This window comes from Pezoporus occidentalis, unplaced genomic scaffold (genome assembly GCF_034315485.1).
Source record: "Pezoporus occidentalis ecotype Australia unplaced genomic scaffold, CSIRO_AGI_Poc_V1 ctg632, whole genome shotgun sequence".
Classification (NCBI taxonomy): Eukaryota; Metazoa; Chordata; class Aves; order Psittaciformes; family Psittacidae; genus Pezoporus; species Pezoporus occidentalis.
In genome coordinates, this window is record NW_026915979.1 from 15,744 (window position 1) to 32,741 (window position 16,998).

The 16,998-nt window shown below is 60.7% G+C and overlaps 1 protein-coding gene across 1 annotated transcript; it reads right to left on the reverse strand.

The window, feature by feature from the left end:
* Positions 1 to 379: 379 nt before the first annotated feature.
* On the reverse strand, positions 380 to 16,956 carry CLPTM1 (CLPTM1 regulator of GABA type A receptor forward trafficking). The gene is made up of 14 exons (XM_062640225.1): positions 16,862 to 16,956; positions 16,670 to 16,773; positions 14,458 to 14,581; positions 14,213 to 14,371; positions 12,762 to 12,879; positions 12,222 to 12,307; positions 10,001 to 10,121; positions 9,643 to 9,887; positions 7,507 to 7,600; positions 5,993 to 6,183; positions 5,796 to 5,891; positions 2,430 to 2,565; positions 2,166 to 2,333; positions 380 to 557 (listed from the first exon to the last, which is right to left on the reverse strand). The coding sequence occupies exons 1-14, from the start codon at positions 16,916 to 16,918 to the stop codon at positions 385 to 387; spliced, it is 1,872 nt and encodes a 623-aa protein (XP_062496209.1). The 5' UTR covers positions 16,919 to 16,956; the 3' UTR covers positions 380 to 384.
* Between the last annotated feature and the right edge of the window lie 42 nt (positions 16,957 to 16,998).

Genomic DNA, 16,998 nt, shown 5'->3' on the forward strand with positions numbered 1-16,998 from the left:
ACAAGAACCCCCCCCTCCCATCCCTTCCCTATCGCGATAGCCGTGACAGGGACACACCAGGTCACCCCCACGTCCCCCCCCACACTGTACCCCAAAGTTGGGGGCCGCTGTTGGGGTTCAATCAGCTCTTTATGGACGCGGCGACACCTCGGTGACACTGTCCTACACACCGGCACAATGGGATGGAGCACAAGGGAACGTGACACACGGAGAGGGGGGGACACACGGACTGCCCCCCCCCCCTCCCCGAACCCCCCAACTCCCCAAAAGGGGGGGGTGGGGGGGGACACCCCCACCCAAACCGGCTGCTCCCGCCCCCCCCCCTTCCCCTCCATGGGGTGCCCCATAGGGGGCTGGTAAAAACCCGAGCATGGGGGGGGGGGGTTAATCCTTCTTCTTGTCCTCTGGAGGTTTGGGGGCCAGCACTGTGGGGGGGGGGCTGGGGTGGGGGGGCGGGGGGGTGACCGTGTCCTCCCCACTGAGCCCGAATTCGTTGACGCGGGTCAGGTCCACGCGGTAGATCCAGCGCTGGTACAGGTAAATGAAGAACACCACGTCTGGGGGGGGACACAGGGGTCAAGGGGGACAAGGGGGGACCCCCTGGAACCCATAAGGAACGGGAGGGACCCCCCAGGACCCCATAAAGGAACAGGAGAGACCCTCCAGGACCCCATAAGGAACACGAGGGACCCCCCAGGACCCCATAAGGAACAGGAGGGACCCCCCCAGGACCCCATAAGGAACAGGAGGGACCCCCCAGGACCCCATAAGGCACAGGAGGGACCCCCCCCGGACCCCATAAAGGAACAGGGGGGAGCCTCCACGACCCCATAAGGAACAGGAGGGACCCCCCAGGACCCCATAAGGAACAGGAGGGACCCCCAGGACCCCATAAAGGAAGAGGAGGGACCCCCCCAGGACCCCATAAGGAACAGGAGGGACCCCCTCGGACCCCACAAGGAACAGGAGGGACCCACCCAGGACCCCATAAGGAACAGGAGGGACCCCCCAGGACCCCATAACCAGCAGGAGGGACCCCCCCAGAACCCCTTAAAGGAACAAGAGGAACCCCCTAGGACCCCATAAGGGAACAGGAGGGACCCCCAGGACCCCATAAGGAACAGGAGGGACCCCCCACGACCCCATAAGGAACAGGAGGGACCCCCCAGGACCCCATAAGGAACAGGAGCGACCTCCCAGGACCCCATAAGGAACAGGAGGGACCCCCAGGACCCCATAAAGGAAGAGGAGGGACCCCCCCAGGACCCCATAAGGAACAGGAGGGACCCCCTCGGACCCCACAAGGAACAGGAGGGACCCACCCAGGACCCCATAAGGAACAGGAGGGACCCCCCAGGACCCCATAACCAGCAGGAGGGACCCCCCCAGAACCCCTTAAAGGAACAAGAGGAACCCCCTAGGACCCCATAAGGAACAGGAGGGACCCCCAGGACCCCATAAGGAACAGGAGGGACCCCCCACGACCCCATAAGGAACAGGAGGGACCCCCCAGGACCCCATAAGGAACAGGAGCGACCTCCCAGGACCCCATAAGGAACAGGAGGGACCCCCTAGGACCCCATAAAGGAACAGGAGGGACCCCCCAGGACCCCAGCCCAGAACCCCTTAAAGGGACAGGAGAGACCCCCCTAGGACCCCATAAAGGAACAAGAGGGACCCCCCTAGGACCCCATAAGCACCAGAAGGGACCCTCAGGGACCTCATAAGGAGCAGGAGGGATCCCCCGCAGGACCCCATAAGGAACAGGAGGGACCCCCCAGGACCCCATAAGCACCAGAAGGGACCCTCGAGGACCTCATAAGGAGCAGGAGGGATCCCCCTAGGACCCCATAAGCACCAGAAGGGACCCTCCAGGACCACATAAGCACCAGAAGGGACCCCCCAGGACCCCATAAGCACCAGAAGGGACCCCCCAGGACCCCATAAGCACCAGAAGGGACCCTCCAGGACCCCATAAGCACCAGAAGGGACCCCCCAGGACCCCATAAGCACCAGAAGGGACCCCCCAGGACCCCATAAGCACCAGAAGGGACCCCCCAGGACCCCATAAGCACCAGAAGGGACCCTCCAGGACCCCATAAAGGAACAGGAGGTACCCCCCAGGACCCCATAGGCAGCCATAGGGCCCCCCCCCCATCCCATACCATCTCGCAGGCAGCCTATCCTGTACATCATGGGCATCTTGATGACGAAGGCGAAGAGGTCGTCGATGAAGGTGTTGAGCGCTTTGTAGGTGAGCATCCTCCAGGGCAGGTGCGCCACCGACTTCAGCTTGTAGTTAATGAAGAGCTGGGGGGTCATGGTGATGAATCCTGTGGGAATTTGGGGGGGTTGGGGGTGAGCCCCCATCCCAACATCCCGGCTCCCGAGGCCGGGCTGCGGCGCGGCGCTGCCGGCGCGGCACTCACCGAAGGTGAGCAGGAAGCCGTAGAGCATGCTGAGCACCCAGGAGTACCAGCCCTTGTGCTCCAGGTAGAGCAGGCTGTACACGGCGTAGCAGCCGAGGAGCGGGAAGAGGATCCAGGAGAGGTACCGGAATGCCATCTGGGAACGGGGGGAAGAGCTTAATCCCATGGGAATGGGCTGCAGGGCTGTTTAATCCCATGGGAATGGGCTGCAGCGCTGTTTAATCCCATGGGAATGGGCTGCAGTGCTGTTTAATTCTATGGGAATGGGCTGCAGGGCTGCTTAATCCCATGGGAGTGGGCTGCAGGGCTGTTTAATCCCATGGGAATGGGCTGCAGTGCTGCTTAATCCTATGGGAATGGGCTGCAGCGCTGTTTAATCCCATGGGAATGGGCTGCAGCGCTGTTTAATCCCATGGGAATGGGCTGCAGGGCTGTTTAATCCCATGGGAATGGGCTGCAGCGCTGTTTCATCCCATGGGAATGGGCTGCAGCGCTGCTTAATCCCATGGGAATGGGCTGCAGTGCTGCTTAATCCCATGGGAATGGGCTGCAGGGCTGTTTAATCCCATGGGAATGGGCTGCAGGGCTGCTTAATCCCATGGGAGTGGGCTGCAGGGCTGCTTAATCCCATGGGAATGGGCTGCAGTGCTGTTTAATCCCATGGGAATGGGCTGCAGGGCTGTTTAATCCCATGGGAATGGGCTGCAGGGCTGTTTAATCCTATGGGAATGGGATGCAGGGCTGTTTAATTCTATGGGAATGGGCTGCAGGGCTGTTTAATCCCATGGGAATGGGCTGCAGAGCCATTTAATCCCATGGGAATGGGCTGCAGCGCTGTTTAATCCCATGGGAATGGGCTGCAGCGCTGCTTAATCGCATGGGAATGGGCTGCAGCGCTGTTTAATCCTATGGGAATGGGCTGCAGCGGTGTTTAATCCCATGGGAATGGGCTGCAGCGGTGTTTAATCCTATGGGAATGGGCTGCAGCGCTGCTTAATCCCATGGGAACGGGCTGCAGTGCTGCTTAATCCCATGGGAATGGGCTGCAGGGCTGTTTAATTCTACGGGAATGGGCTGCAGGGCTGCTTAATCCCATGGGAATGGGCTGCAGCGCTGTTTAATCCCATGGGAATGGGCTGCAGCGCTGTTTAATCCCATGGGAATGGGCTGCAGTGCTGCTTAATCCCATGGGAATGGGCTGCAGGGCTGCTTAATCCCATGGGAATGGGCTGCAGTGCTGTTTAATCCCATGGGAATGGGCTGCAGCGCTGCTTAATCCCATGGGAATGGGCTGCAGGGCTGCTTAATCCCATGGGAATGGGCTGCAGCGCTGTTTAATCCCATGGGAATGGGCTGCAGCGCTGTTTAATCCTATGGGAATGGGCTGCAGGGCCGCTTAATCCCATGGGAATGGGCTGCAGGGCTGCTTAATCCCATGGGAATGGGCTGCAGGGCTGTTTAATCCCATGGGAATGGGCTGCAGGGCTGCTTAATCCCATGGGAATGGGCTGCAGCGCTGCTTAATCCCATGGGAATGGGCTGCAGCGCTGTTTAATCCCATGGGAATGGGCTGCAGGGCTGTTTAATTCTATGGGAATGGGCTGCAGGGCTGTTTAATCCCATGGGAATGCTCTGCACCCCCAGCGTGGGGGGACCTCAATTCAATGGGAATGCTCTGCACCCTCAATGTGGACCCTGCTCCCATGGGAATGGGCTGGAACACCACTGTGGAGGGACCTCAATCCCATGGGAATGCACTGGAACACCAGTGTGGGGGGACCTCAATCCCATGGGAATGTGCTGGAGCATCACTGTGGAGGGACCTCAATCCCATGGGAATGCACTGGAACACCACTGTGGGGATATCTCAGTACCATGGGAATGGGCTGGAACACCAGTGTGGGGGGATCTCAATCCCATGGGAATGCACTGGAACACCAGTGTGGGGGGACCTCAGTCCCATGGGAATGGGCTGGAGCATCACTGTGGAGGGACCTCAATCCCATGGGAATGTTCCTGAGCATCACTGTGGAGGGACCTCAATCCCATGGGAGTGTGCTGGAGCATCACTGTGGAGGGACCTCAATCCCATGGGAATAGGCTGGAACACCAGTGTGGGGGGACCTCAATCCCATGGTAATGGGCTGGAACACCAGTGTGGGGGGACCTCAATCCCATGGGAGTGTGCTGGAGCATCACTGTGGAGGGACCTCAATCCCATGGGAATAGGCTGGAACACCAGTGTGGGGGGACCTCAATCCCATGGGAATGGGCTGGAACACCAGTGTGGGGGGACCTCAATCCCATGGGAATGCACTGGAGCACCACTGTGGGGGGATCTCAATCCCATGGGAATGTGCTGGAGCATCACTGTGGAGGGACCTCAATCCCATGGGAATGGGCTGGACCACCAGTGTGGGGGGACCTCGATCCCATGGTAATGGGCTGGAGCATCACTGTGGAGGGACCTCAATCCCATGGGAATGGGCTGGACCACCAGTGTGGGGGGACCTCAATCCCATGGGAATGGGCTGGACCACCAGTGTGGGGGGACCTCAATCCCATGGTAATGGGCTGGAACACCAGTGTGGGGGGACCTCAATCCCATGGGAATGTGCTGGAGCATCACTGTGGAGGGACCTCAATCCCATGGGAATGGGCTGGACAACCAGTGTGGGGGGACCTCAATCCCATGGGAATGTGCTGGAGCATCACTGTGGAGGGACCTCAATCCCATGGGAATGGGCTGGACCACCAGTGTGGGGGGACCTCAATCCCATGGTAATGGGCTGGAACATCACTGTGGAGGGACCTCAATCCCATGGGAATGGGCTGGAGCATCACTGTGGAGGGACCTCAATCCCATGGGAATGGGCTGGAACACCAGTGTGGGGGGATCTCAATCCCATGGGAATGGGCTGGAACACCAGTGTGGGGGGACCTCAATCCCATGGGAACGCTCTGCACCCCCAGCATGGGGGGACCTCAATCCCATGGGAATGGGCTGGAACATCGCTGTGGAGGGACCTCAATCCCATGGGAATGCACTGGAACACCAGTGTGGGGGGACCTCAATCCCGTGGGAATGGGCTAGAACATCACTGTGGAGGGACCTCAATCCCATGGGAATGGGCTCAATCCCATGGGAATGGGCTGGAGCATCACTGTGGAGGGACCTCAATCCCATGGGAATGCACTGGAACACCAGTGTGGGGGGACCTCAATCCCATGGGAATGGGCTGGAGCATCACTGTGGAGGGACCTCAATCCCATGGGAATGCACGGGAACACCAGTGTGGGGGGACCTCAATCCCATGGCAACGCTCTGCACCCCCACTGTGAACCCCCCCCCAAACCCCAACTCACATCATCGTAGACCTTGGTGGAGGACTCCACGTAGGTGGACTTGTCCTTGACGCTGAGGCGCGGCAGCAGCCCGGCCACTTTGTTCTCCCGGTCCAGCTTCCAAAGGGAAAAGGGAGAGGGGAGGGGGGGGGCAGAGAATGAGCCGGGATCCCCGTTGGGAGCCTCCCGGTGGAGCCGGAGCCGGGGCCGGAGCTCACCCGCACGTCCATGACCTTGGTGATCTTCCAGAGGTCGATGAGGAGCCCGATGAAGACGCTCGCTTGCACCACGAAGTTGGTTTCGTTGTCCAGGATGTAGAGCAGCACCACGAGGGACTGGAAGACGCCGAAGAACACGGAGCGCACCGAGAGGCCCTCCAGCGACTGCCGGCTGTTCCAGAACTGGATGTCTGAGGGAAAACGGAGCCTCGGGAACAAGCCTGGCACCGACAGCGACACGGAACACCCGCCGCGAGAACAGGAACAGCGGGAGGGACCCACCCCGCCGACCAGGACCCTATAGGGACCCTGCAGGAGCCCAGGAACAGCAGGAGGGACGCCCAGGAACCCATAGGGACCCTGCAGGAGCCCAGGAACAGCAGGAGGGACGCCCAGGAACCCCTAGGCAGCAGGAAGGACCTCCAGGACCCCATAGGGACCATGCAGGACCCCATAAACAGCAGGAGAGACCCCCCAGGACCCCATAGGGACCCTGCAGGAGCCCACGAACAGCAGGAGGGACCCCCATGACCCCATAGGGACCATGCAGGAGCCCATGAACAGCAGGAGGGACCCCCAGGACCCCATAGGGACCCTGCAGGAGCCCATAAACAGCAGGAGGGACCCCCAGGACCCCATAGGCAGCAGGACCCTCAAGGACTCCATAAGGAGCAGGAGGGACCCCCAGGACCCCATAGGGACCCTGCAGGACTCCACAAGGAGCAAGAAGGACCACCAGGACCCCATAGGAACCCTCCAGGACCCCATAAGCAGCAGGAGTGACCCTCCAGGACCCCACAGGGACGCTGCAGGACCCCATAAAGGAACAGGAGGGACCCTTCAGAACCCCATAGGGACCCTGCAGGACCCCGTAAACAGCAGGAGGGACCCTCAAGACCCCCCAGGAACCCTCCAAGACCCCATAAGCAGCAGGAAGGACCCCAAGGACCCCATAGGGATACTCCAGGACCCCATAAGCAGTAGGAGGAACCCCCAGGACCCCATAGGGACCATGCAGGACTCCATAAGGAGCAGGAGGGACCCCCAGGACCCCATAGGGACACTTCAGGACCCCATAAACAGCAGGAGGGACCCTCCAGGACCCCATAGGAATCTTGCAGGACCACACAGGCAGCAGGAAAGACTCCCAGGACCCCACAAAGGAACAGGAGAGATCCTCCAGAACCCCATAGGGACCCTGCAGGACCCCATAAACAGCAGGAGGGACCCCCAGGATCCCACAGAACCCTCCAGGACCCCATAAGCAGCAGGAGGGACCCGCCAGGACCCCATAGGCAGCAGGAGGGACCTGCCAGGACCCCATAGGCAGCAGGAGGGACCCACCAGGACCCCATAGGCAGCAGGAGGGACCCCAGGACCCCATAGGGACCCTGCAGGACCCCATAAAAGAACAGGAGGGAACCTGCAGGACCCCATAGGGACCTTGCAGGTCCCCATAGGCAGCTGGAGGGACACGCAGGACCCTTCCCCTTTCCACCTCTCTCAGCCCTCACCATTCTTGAAGGCCAGGAACTCGAAGATGCTGTGCACGATGGAGACAATGATGGTCAGCGCCAGCAGGTAGGGGTTGGTCTCCAGCAGAGCCACCTGCAACAGGCACCAGGAACCTCTCCACCTCCATCCCACCTCTCCACCTCCATCCCAAGGCTCCATCTCCATCCCACCTCTCCACCTCCATCCCAAGGCTCCATCCCACCTCTCCATCCCCATCCCACGGCTCCATCTCCATCCCACCTCTCCACCTCCATCCCACCGCTCCCCCTCCATCCCACCTCTCCACCTCCATCCCAAGGCTACACCTCCATCCCACCTCTCCACCTCCATCCCAAGGCTCCATCCCACCTCTCCATCCCCATCCCACAGCTCCATCTCCATCCCACCTCTCCACCTCCATCCCATGGCTCCATCTCCATCCCAAGGCTCCACCTCCATCCCACCTCTCCACCTCCATCCCACCTCTCCACCTCCATCCCACCTCTCCACCTCCATCCCAAGGCTCCATCTCCATCCCAAGGCTCCATCTCCATCCCACCTCTCCACCTCCATCCCAAGGCTCCATCTCCATCCCACCTCTCCACCTCCATCCCAAGGCTCCATCTCCATCCCACCTCTCCACCTCCACCCCACGGCTCCATCTCCATCCCACCTCTCCATCTCCATCCCACCTCTCCATCTCCATCCCACCTCTCCACCTCCATCCCAAGGCTCCATCTCCATCCCACCTCTCCACCTCCATCCCACCTCTCCAGCTCCACCCCACGGCTCCATCCCACCTCTCCAGCTCCACCCCACGGCTCCATCTCCATCCCACCTCTCCACCTCCATCCCATGGCTCCATCTCCATCCCAAGGCTCCATCTCCATCCCACCTCTCCACCTCCATCCCAAGGCTCCATCTCCATCCCACCTCTCCACCTCCATCCCAAGGCTCTATCTCCATCCCACCTCTCCACCTCCATCCCAAGGCTCCACCTCCATCCCACCTCTCCACCTCCATCCCAAGGCTCCATCTCCATCCCACCTCTCCACCTCCATCCCACCTCTCCACCTCCATCCCAAGGCTCTATCTCCATCCCACCTCTCCACCTCCATCCCACGGCTCCATCTCCATCCCACCTCTCCACCTCCATCCCAAGGCTCCACCTCCATCCCAAGGCTCCATCTCCATCCCACCTCTCCACCTCCATCCCACCTCTCCACCTCCATCCCAAGGCTCCATCTCCATCCCACCTCTCCACCTCCATCCCACCTCTCCACCTCCATCCCACCTCTCCATCTCCATCCCACCTCTCCACCTCCATCCCAAGGCTCCATCTCCATCCCACCTCTCCACCTCCATCCCACCTCTCCATTTCCATCCCACCTCTCCATCTCCATCCCACCTCTCCACCTCCATCCCAAGGCTCCATCTCCATCCCACCTCTCCATCTCCATCCCACCTCTCCACCTCCATCCCACCTCTCCATCTCCATCCCACCTCTCCATCTCCATCCCACCTCTCCATCTCCATCCCACCTCTCCATCTCCATCCCACCTCTCCACCTCCATCCCAAGGCTCCACCTCCATCCCACCTCTCCACCTCCCACCTCCCACCTCCATCCCATCCCACCTCTCTCCACCTCCATCTCCACCTCCATCCCACCTCTCCATTTCCATCTCCACCTCCATCCCAAGGCTCCATCTCCATCCCACCTCTCCACCTCCATCCCACGGCTCCATCTCCATCCCACCTCTCCACATCCATCCCAAGGCTCCACCTCCATCCCAAGGCTCCATCTCCATCCCACCTCTCCACCTCCATCCCACGGCTCCATCTCCATCCCGCCTCTCCACCTCCATCCCACCTCTCCACCTCCATCCCACCTCTCCACCTCCATCCCACCTCTCCACCTCCATCCCACCTCTCCACCTCCATCCCACCTCTCCACCTCCATCCCACCTCTCCACCTCCATCCCAAGGCTCCATCTCCATCCCAAGGCTCCATCTCCATCCCACCTCTCCAGCTCCACCCCACGGCTCCATCCCACCTCTCCACCTCCACCCCACAGCTCCATGCCACCCCCAGCAGAGCCGAGACAAGGCTCACTCCTTGTCCTCCCCGCAGGAGAGCTGCTGGGTGCTTCCTCACCTTCACCGAGTCCTGCTCCTCATCCGACTGCTCGTAGAGGTCCTCTCCCAGGAAATTCCAAGGGGATTTGGTGCTCTGGGCAGCGTAGAGCTGCCAGCGCCACAGGGAGAGGGGGCAGAAGGAGAGGCGGAAGGGCAGGCGCTGCAGGGACTCGTTGATGGGGAAATAATCCTTCTGCAGGTTCCAGTAGTCATTGAAGTAGAGGATGGGGTAATAATCCCCACTGATGGCATCGAACTTCACATCTGGAGCAGGGCGGGATGCAAGGATGACACCAGCCCCCCCTTTCCCACGGGAATGCGTCCCCCCGGGAGAGGGGGCAGCCCCAGGAAGCCCCCCTCGAAGAGGAGAGCCTTACACTGGTCCAGAGGAGGGGGCACGCTGCCCTTCACCCAGGGCGTGTGGTCATCCACCATGTTGATGGTGAGGTTGGGGTGCCAGTGCGAGATCACCTCCACAGGACCGTAGTCCTCGGCTCTCTGAGGGGAGAAGCCCCAAATCAGCAGCAGCAGGAGCAGCATCGTAACATCATCATCATCATCACCACCGTTACCATCATAACATCAACACCATTGCTATCATCACCGTTGTTGTATCACCACCGTCATCCTAACATCGTTATCGCCATCACCATCATCGTATCACCATCATCATCATCACCGTTACCATCATAACATCACCACCATCGCTATCATCACCGTTGTTGTATCACCACCATCATCCTAACATCGTTATCGCCATCACCATCAACGTATCACCATCATCATCACGGTTACCATCATAACATCACCACCATCGCTACCATCACCGTTGTTGTATCACCACCGTCATCGTAACATCGTTATCACCGTCACCATCACCATCATCATCACTGTTACCATCATAACATCAACACCATTGCTATCATCACCGTTGTTGTATCACCACCGTCATCCTAACATCGTTATCGCCATCACCATCATCGTATCACCACCATCATCACCGTTACCATCATAACATCACCACCATTGCTATCATCACCATCATCGTAACATCGTTATCGCCATCACCATCATTGTTTCACCATCATCATCATCATCACCGTTACCATCATAACATCACCACCATCGCTATCATCACCGTTGTTGTATCACCACCGTCATCCTAACATCATTATCACCATCACCATCATCGTATCACCGTCACCACCGTTACCATCATAACATCACCACCATCGCTATCATCACCGTTGTTGTATCACCACCGTCATCCTAACATCGTTATCACCATCATCAGATCACCATCATCATCATCATCATCACTGTTACCATCATAACATCACCACCATCGCTATCATCACCGTTGTTGTATCACCACCGTCATCCTAACATCGTTATCGCCATCACCATCATTGTATCATCATCATCATCACCACCGTTACCATCATAACATCACCACCATCGCTATCATCACCGTTGTTGTATCACCACCGTCATCGTAACATCGTTATCGCCATCACCATCATCGTATCACCATCATCATCATCACCACCGTTACCATCATAACATCACCACCATCGCTATCATCACCGTTGTTGTATCACCACCGTCATCCTAACATCGTTATCACCATCACCATCATCATCACCATCATAACATCACCACCATCGCTATCATCACCGTTGTTGTATCACCACCGTCATCCTAACATCGTTATCGCCATCACCATCGTTTCACCATCATCATCATCACCACCGTTACCATCATAACATCTTCACCATCGCTATCATCACCGTTGTTGTATCACCACCGTCATCCTAACATCGTTATCGCCATCACCATCATTGTATCACCATCATCATCATCACCACCGTTACCATCATAACATCGCCACCATCGCTATCATCACCGTTGTTGTACCACCACCATCATCCTAACATCGTTATCGCCATCACCATCATCGTATCACCATCATCATTACCACCGTTACCATCATAACATCACCATCGCTGTCATCACCGTTGTTGTATCACCACCGTCATCCTAACATCGTTATCGCCATCACCATCATTGTATCATCATCATCATCACCACCGTTACCATCATAACATCACCACCATCGCTATCATCACTGTTGTTGTATCACCACCATCATCCTAACATCGTTATCGCCATCACCATCACCATCATCACTATCACCATCATCATCATCACCCACCATCGTAACATCGTTATCACCATCATCATCATCATCACCACCACACTATCATCATCACCATCATAACATCACTGTCATCATCATCACCACCACCATCATCACACAACCACTATCATCATCACCATCACCATCATAACATCACCATCATCACCACCATGGTTGGTGTCCCTCAAGCTCATCCAGCCCAGAGCCATCCTCCCATCCCAAGAATCCCACAAGGGGATGATCCCTCTCTGCAGGAGCAGGAAGGGGAAGCTTCGGATGGAACCCACAAACAGCAGAAGGGACCCCCCCAAAGGAAGAGGAGGGACCCCCCCCAGGACCCCATAAAGCAGCAGGAGGGACCCTGAGGAGCAGAAAGCCCCCAAAGGAGCCGCTCGTACCTTGATCATCTCCGGGTCTGCCTCTGTCTCCCCGGTCAGGAGGTTCTTGGTCTTCTGGAAGCGCCGCCGCTTGTACTTGTTGATCACTGGAAGGGAAGGGAATTCCTTGGCCTGCTTTCCATGGGGAATTGCTTCCAGCTCCACAGGAAGGAGCTCTAGGGAGGTTATGGGCAGCCAGCATGGGCACAAGCACTCCTTCAGCTCTCCAGGGAAAAGCTGGAATGCGGGCACCATGAACCCCACGAAGAGCCAAGCCTTCAGGGTAACGGCATCAGCGTGGAAGAAAGCCCCCCCGGTACCACAATTCCTTCCCTTCCCCAACACAGACACCCCCCCCCCTCCCCATCCCACAGATGGAATCCATAGGGATTTAAGGTTTTCCCTCCATAGGTTCCTGAAGGATGGATCCCAAGTGTGGAACCCTCCGTGGGGCAACCTTGGAGACCACAGCAAGGCGGACGCTTCCCCTCCATTGACCCAAAGCGCAGCTGCTGGGGCTCCCTGTGGGGTACAGGAATGGGGCTCCCCCCTTTTCCATACTTCGGGAAGTGTGGACGGTGGCGAGGCGCCGGTAGAGGTTCTTCTGCCGGGGGTCGGGGTGGAAGCCGCTCTTGGTGAAGTAGACATGGACGTAGATGGAGCCGTTGTGCTGCACGCTCTGCAAGGGGAGGTGGGAAGGGGCTGGGATCAGGGGCTCCAGCTCCTTCCCAACCCAGCCCCACAGCCTGGGATGTGCTGGTCCCCGGAGGTGGGAAGGGGCTGGGATCAGGGGCTCCAGCTCGTTCCCAACCCAGCCCCTCAAGCCTGGGATGTGCTGGTCCCCTGAGGTGGGAAGGGGCTGGGATCAGGGCTCCCAACCCAGCCCCTCAAGCCTGGGATGTGCTGGTCCCCGGAGGTTGGAAGGGGCTGGGATCAGGGGCTCCCAACTCAGCCCCTCAGCCTGGGATGTGCTGGTCCCCAGAGGTGGGAAGGGGCTGGGATCAGGGGCTCCCAACCCAGCCCCTCAAGCCTGGGATGTGCTGGTCCCTGGAGGTGGGAAGGGGCTGGGATCAGGGGCTCCAGCTCCTTCCCCACCCAGCCCCTCAAGCCTGGGATGTGCTGGTCCCCGGAGGTGGGAAGGGGCTGGGATCAGGGCTCCCAACCCAGCCCCTCAAGCCTGGGATGTGCTGGTCCCCGGAGGTGGGAAGGGGCTGGGATCAGGGGCTCCAGCTCCTTCCCAACCCAGCCCCACAGCCTGGGATGAGCTGGTCCCCGGAGGTGGGAAGGGGCTGGGATCAGGGTCTCCAGCTCCTTCCCAACCCAGCCCCACAGCCTGGGATGTGCTGGTCCCCGGAGGTGGGAAGGGGCTGGGATCAGGGGCTCCAGCTCCTTCCCAACCCAGCCCCTCAAGCCTGGGATGTGCTGGTCCCCGGACGTGGGAAGGGGCTGGGATCAGGGGCTCCCAACCCAGCCCCTCAAGCCTGGGATGTGCTGGTCCCCGGAGGTGGGAAGGGGCTGGGATCAGGGGCTCCCAACCCAGCCCCTCAAGCCTGGGATGTGCTGGTCCCCGGAGGTGGGAAGGGGCTGGGATCAGGGGCTCCCAACCCAGCCCCTCAAGCCTGGGATGTGCTGGTCCCCGGAGGTGGGAAGGGGCTGGGATCAGGGGCTCCAGCTCCTTCCCAACCCAGCCCCTCAAGCCTGGGATGTGCTGGTCCCCGGAGGTGGGAAGGGGCTGGGATCAGGGGCTCCCAACCCAGCCCCTCAGCCTGGGATGTGCTGGTCCCCGGAGGTGGGAAGGGGCCGGGATCAGGGGCTCCCAACCCAGCCCCTCAAGCCTGGGATGTGCTGGTCCCAGCCTCCCGCTGAGAGGGAACGCGTCGGGAGCAGCTCCCAAACAGGAATTCCTCCCTGGATCCTCCTTGTCCCCCATCTCCTGGCTCCCCACCCTCCCATCCAGACCTTCCTCCTCACCCCTCCATCCACGGGCAGGGTGTGGGGTGCTCAGCACCCACCTGTGAGATGGCCACGTCCCCGGCGTGCTCGTAGCAGCCGTCGGCGTTGTCACCGCTGGTCCAGTCCCCGTAGACCAGGTCCCTCTGCTGCCAGAAGAGGGCCGAGCTCACGTTGAAGTCGGTGAAGTGCTCGTGCTCCGAGATGTACACGTACAGGTCCTGCAGGGAGAGGGGCAAGGAGCGCTCCTGCCCCACGGCCCCACAGCCCCACGGCCCCACAGCTCAGGATAGGGCCCCGCCGTTACCATCAAGGTGTCCTTGGGGAAGAGGTTCCTGCTGGGCGCCCGCGGCGTCCCCCCCGTGCTGCTCGGCTCCTGCGGCGCGGGGCCCCTCCGGAACCAGCTGCTGATGGCCCAGATGATGAAGATCCTACGGGAAGAGGGGGAGAGGCTGCTCCAAAGGGCTGCGGCGCTCCCGGGAACGGGGCAGGGATCAGGGATGCAGGCGGAGGGCAGCAGGGCTCGGTCCCGGTCCCGTAGCGAACGGCAGGAGCAGGGAAAGGCCTGGAGCTGTGCTTGGGAACGCCGAGGAGCTCCAGGGTATCCCGGAGGAGGCTCCAAAGGGGAGGGGATAGGGACACCAGGGAGCGCATCCCAAGGGATGGGCGCTTCCAGCTTTGGTTCCCTCCTTGGGCCTCCGGCAGCAGCCAAGCGCGAGCAGCGTGGTGTTCCCAGAGCTTCCAGAGGCATGGATCAGGGGGAGACGGGAGAACAGAGGGGACTGAGAGCACTGGCTCGGATGGGGCTTTGCACGGGACAAACTTGCCTTTGGAGGAATGGGAGGGATGAGAAGGAAGGCGAGGACGGAGAGTGGGAAGCAGGAGATGGGTACAGGGAGGATCTAGGAAGGAATTCCTGTTGGCAGCACCATGGGGGAGCTGATCCCGACCCGTTCCCGATCAGCGGGAGGCTGGGAAGAGCACATCCAAGCGCAATTCCCGCTCCAGGAACACCCCTTCCCTAATGGAGAGCGCTCATTCCCTGGAGCAGGGACTCCCATGGGAGCCATCCCCATTCCCACACCCTATCCCACCCCGGAGTGACGGGATAACGGCACGCTCTTCCCTATGGAATTAGGGCAGGCTGAGCTCTGGGGGACGCTGGCAGCTCCAAGGAGCAGCAGGCAGCACCGGGACTTCCATAGGAAAACCGGGAATGGGCTCAGGAGTGAGGAGAAAGCCTACGAGGGGGGGAATGGGCAGCACCAGCCACGGGACCGGAATACGGGCACGGCAGCACCGGGGCTATGGCCCCAGTACCGGGTTAGGGGCTCGGCAGCACCGGGTCTATGGCCCCGATACTGGGTTATGGGCTCGGAAGGACCGGGTCTATGGCCCTGGTACAGGGTTATGGGTTCGACAGGACCGGGTCTATGGCCCCGGTACCACGTTATGGGTTTGGCAGGACCGGGTCTATGGCCCCGGTACCGGGTTTTGGGTTCGGCAGGACTGGGTCTATGGCCTCGGTACTGGACACAGGCACGGCATGATTGGGTCTATGGCGCCGGTACTGGTTATGGGCTGGGCAGCACCGGGTCTATGGCCCCGGTACCGGGCTATGGGCTCGGCAGCACCGGGTCTATGGCCTTGGTACTGGACATGGGCATGGCATGATTGGGTCTATGGCCCCGGTACTGGTTATGGGCTCGGCAGCACCGGGTCTATGGCCCCGGTACCAGGTTAGGGGCTCGGCAGCACCGGGTCTATGGCCCCGATATGGGGTTATGGGCTCGGCAGGACCGGGTCTATGGGCCCGGTACCAGGTTATGGGTTCGGCAGGAACGGGTCTATGGCCCCAGTACCGGGTTATGGGTTCGACAGGACCGGGTCTATGGCCCCGATACTGGGCTATGGGCATGGCAGCACCGGCCCCGGTACTGGTTATGGGCTCGGCAGCACCGGGTCTATGGCCCCGGTACCGGGTTAGGGGTTCGGCAGGACCGGGTCTACGGCCCCGGTACCAGGCTATGGGCACAGCAGCACCGGGTCTACGGCCCCGGTACTGGTTTAGGGGCACAGCAGCACCGGGTCTAGGGCCCCGGTACCGCGTTAGGGGCCCGGCAGCACCGGGTCTCTGGCCCCGGTACCGGGTTATGGGCCCGGCAGCACCGGGTCTATGGTCCCGGTACCGGGTTATGGGCACGGCAGCACCGGGTCTCTGGCCCCGGTACCGGGTTATGGGCACGGCAGCACCGGGTCTATGGCCCCGGTACCGGACACGGCAGCACTGGGTCTATGGCCCCGGTACCAGGCTATGGGTTCGGCAGCACCGGGTCTATGGCCCCGGTACCGGACACGGCAGCACCGGGTCTATGGCCCCGGTACCGGACACGGCAGCACCGGGTCTATGGCCCCGGTACCAGGCTATGGGTTCGGCAGCACCGGGTCTATGGCCCCGGTACCGGACACGGGCCCGGCAGCCCCGCGCTGTGTGCTCGGCAGCCCGTGCCAGGCCTCACCTGAAGAGCACCCCCTTGATGACCTGCCAGGCGTTGGGCGCCGCTTGCTGCCGCTGCGTCTCCGCCGCCGCCGCCGCGTCGCCGGCGCTGCCGTTGCTGCTGACCTGCGGGGGGGGGGGGGGCACAGGGAGCGCTCAGAGCCCCGCGGCCGCCCCGGTTTCCCCACAGACCCGCAGCGCTTCACGCCCGTACCTGCCCCGGGCCCGGCACCGCCGCCGCTGCCGCCGCCTCAGTGCCCGGCGCCGCCATCTTGTTGCGCCGCTGCTTCCCCTCCCCGCCCCGCCCCGGTCCCGGTCCCGCCGAGATCTCGCGAGAGCAGCGGCCGGCGC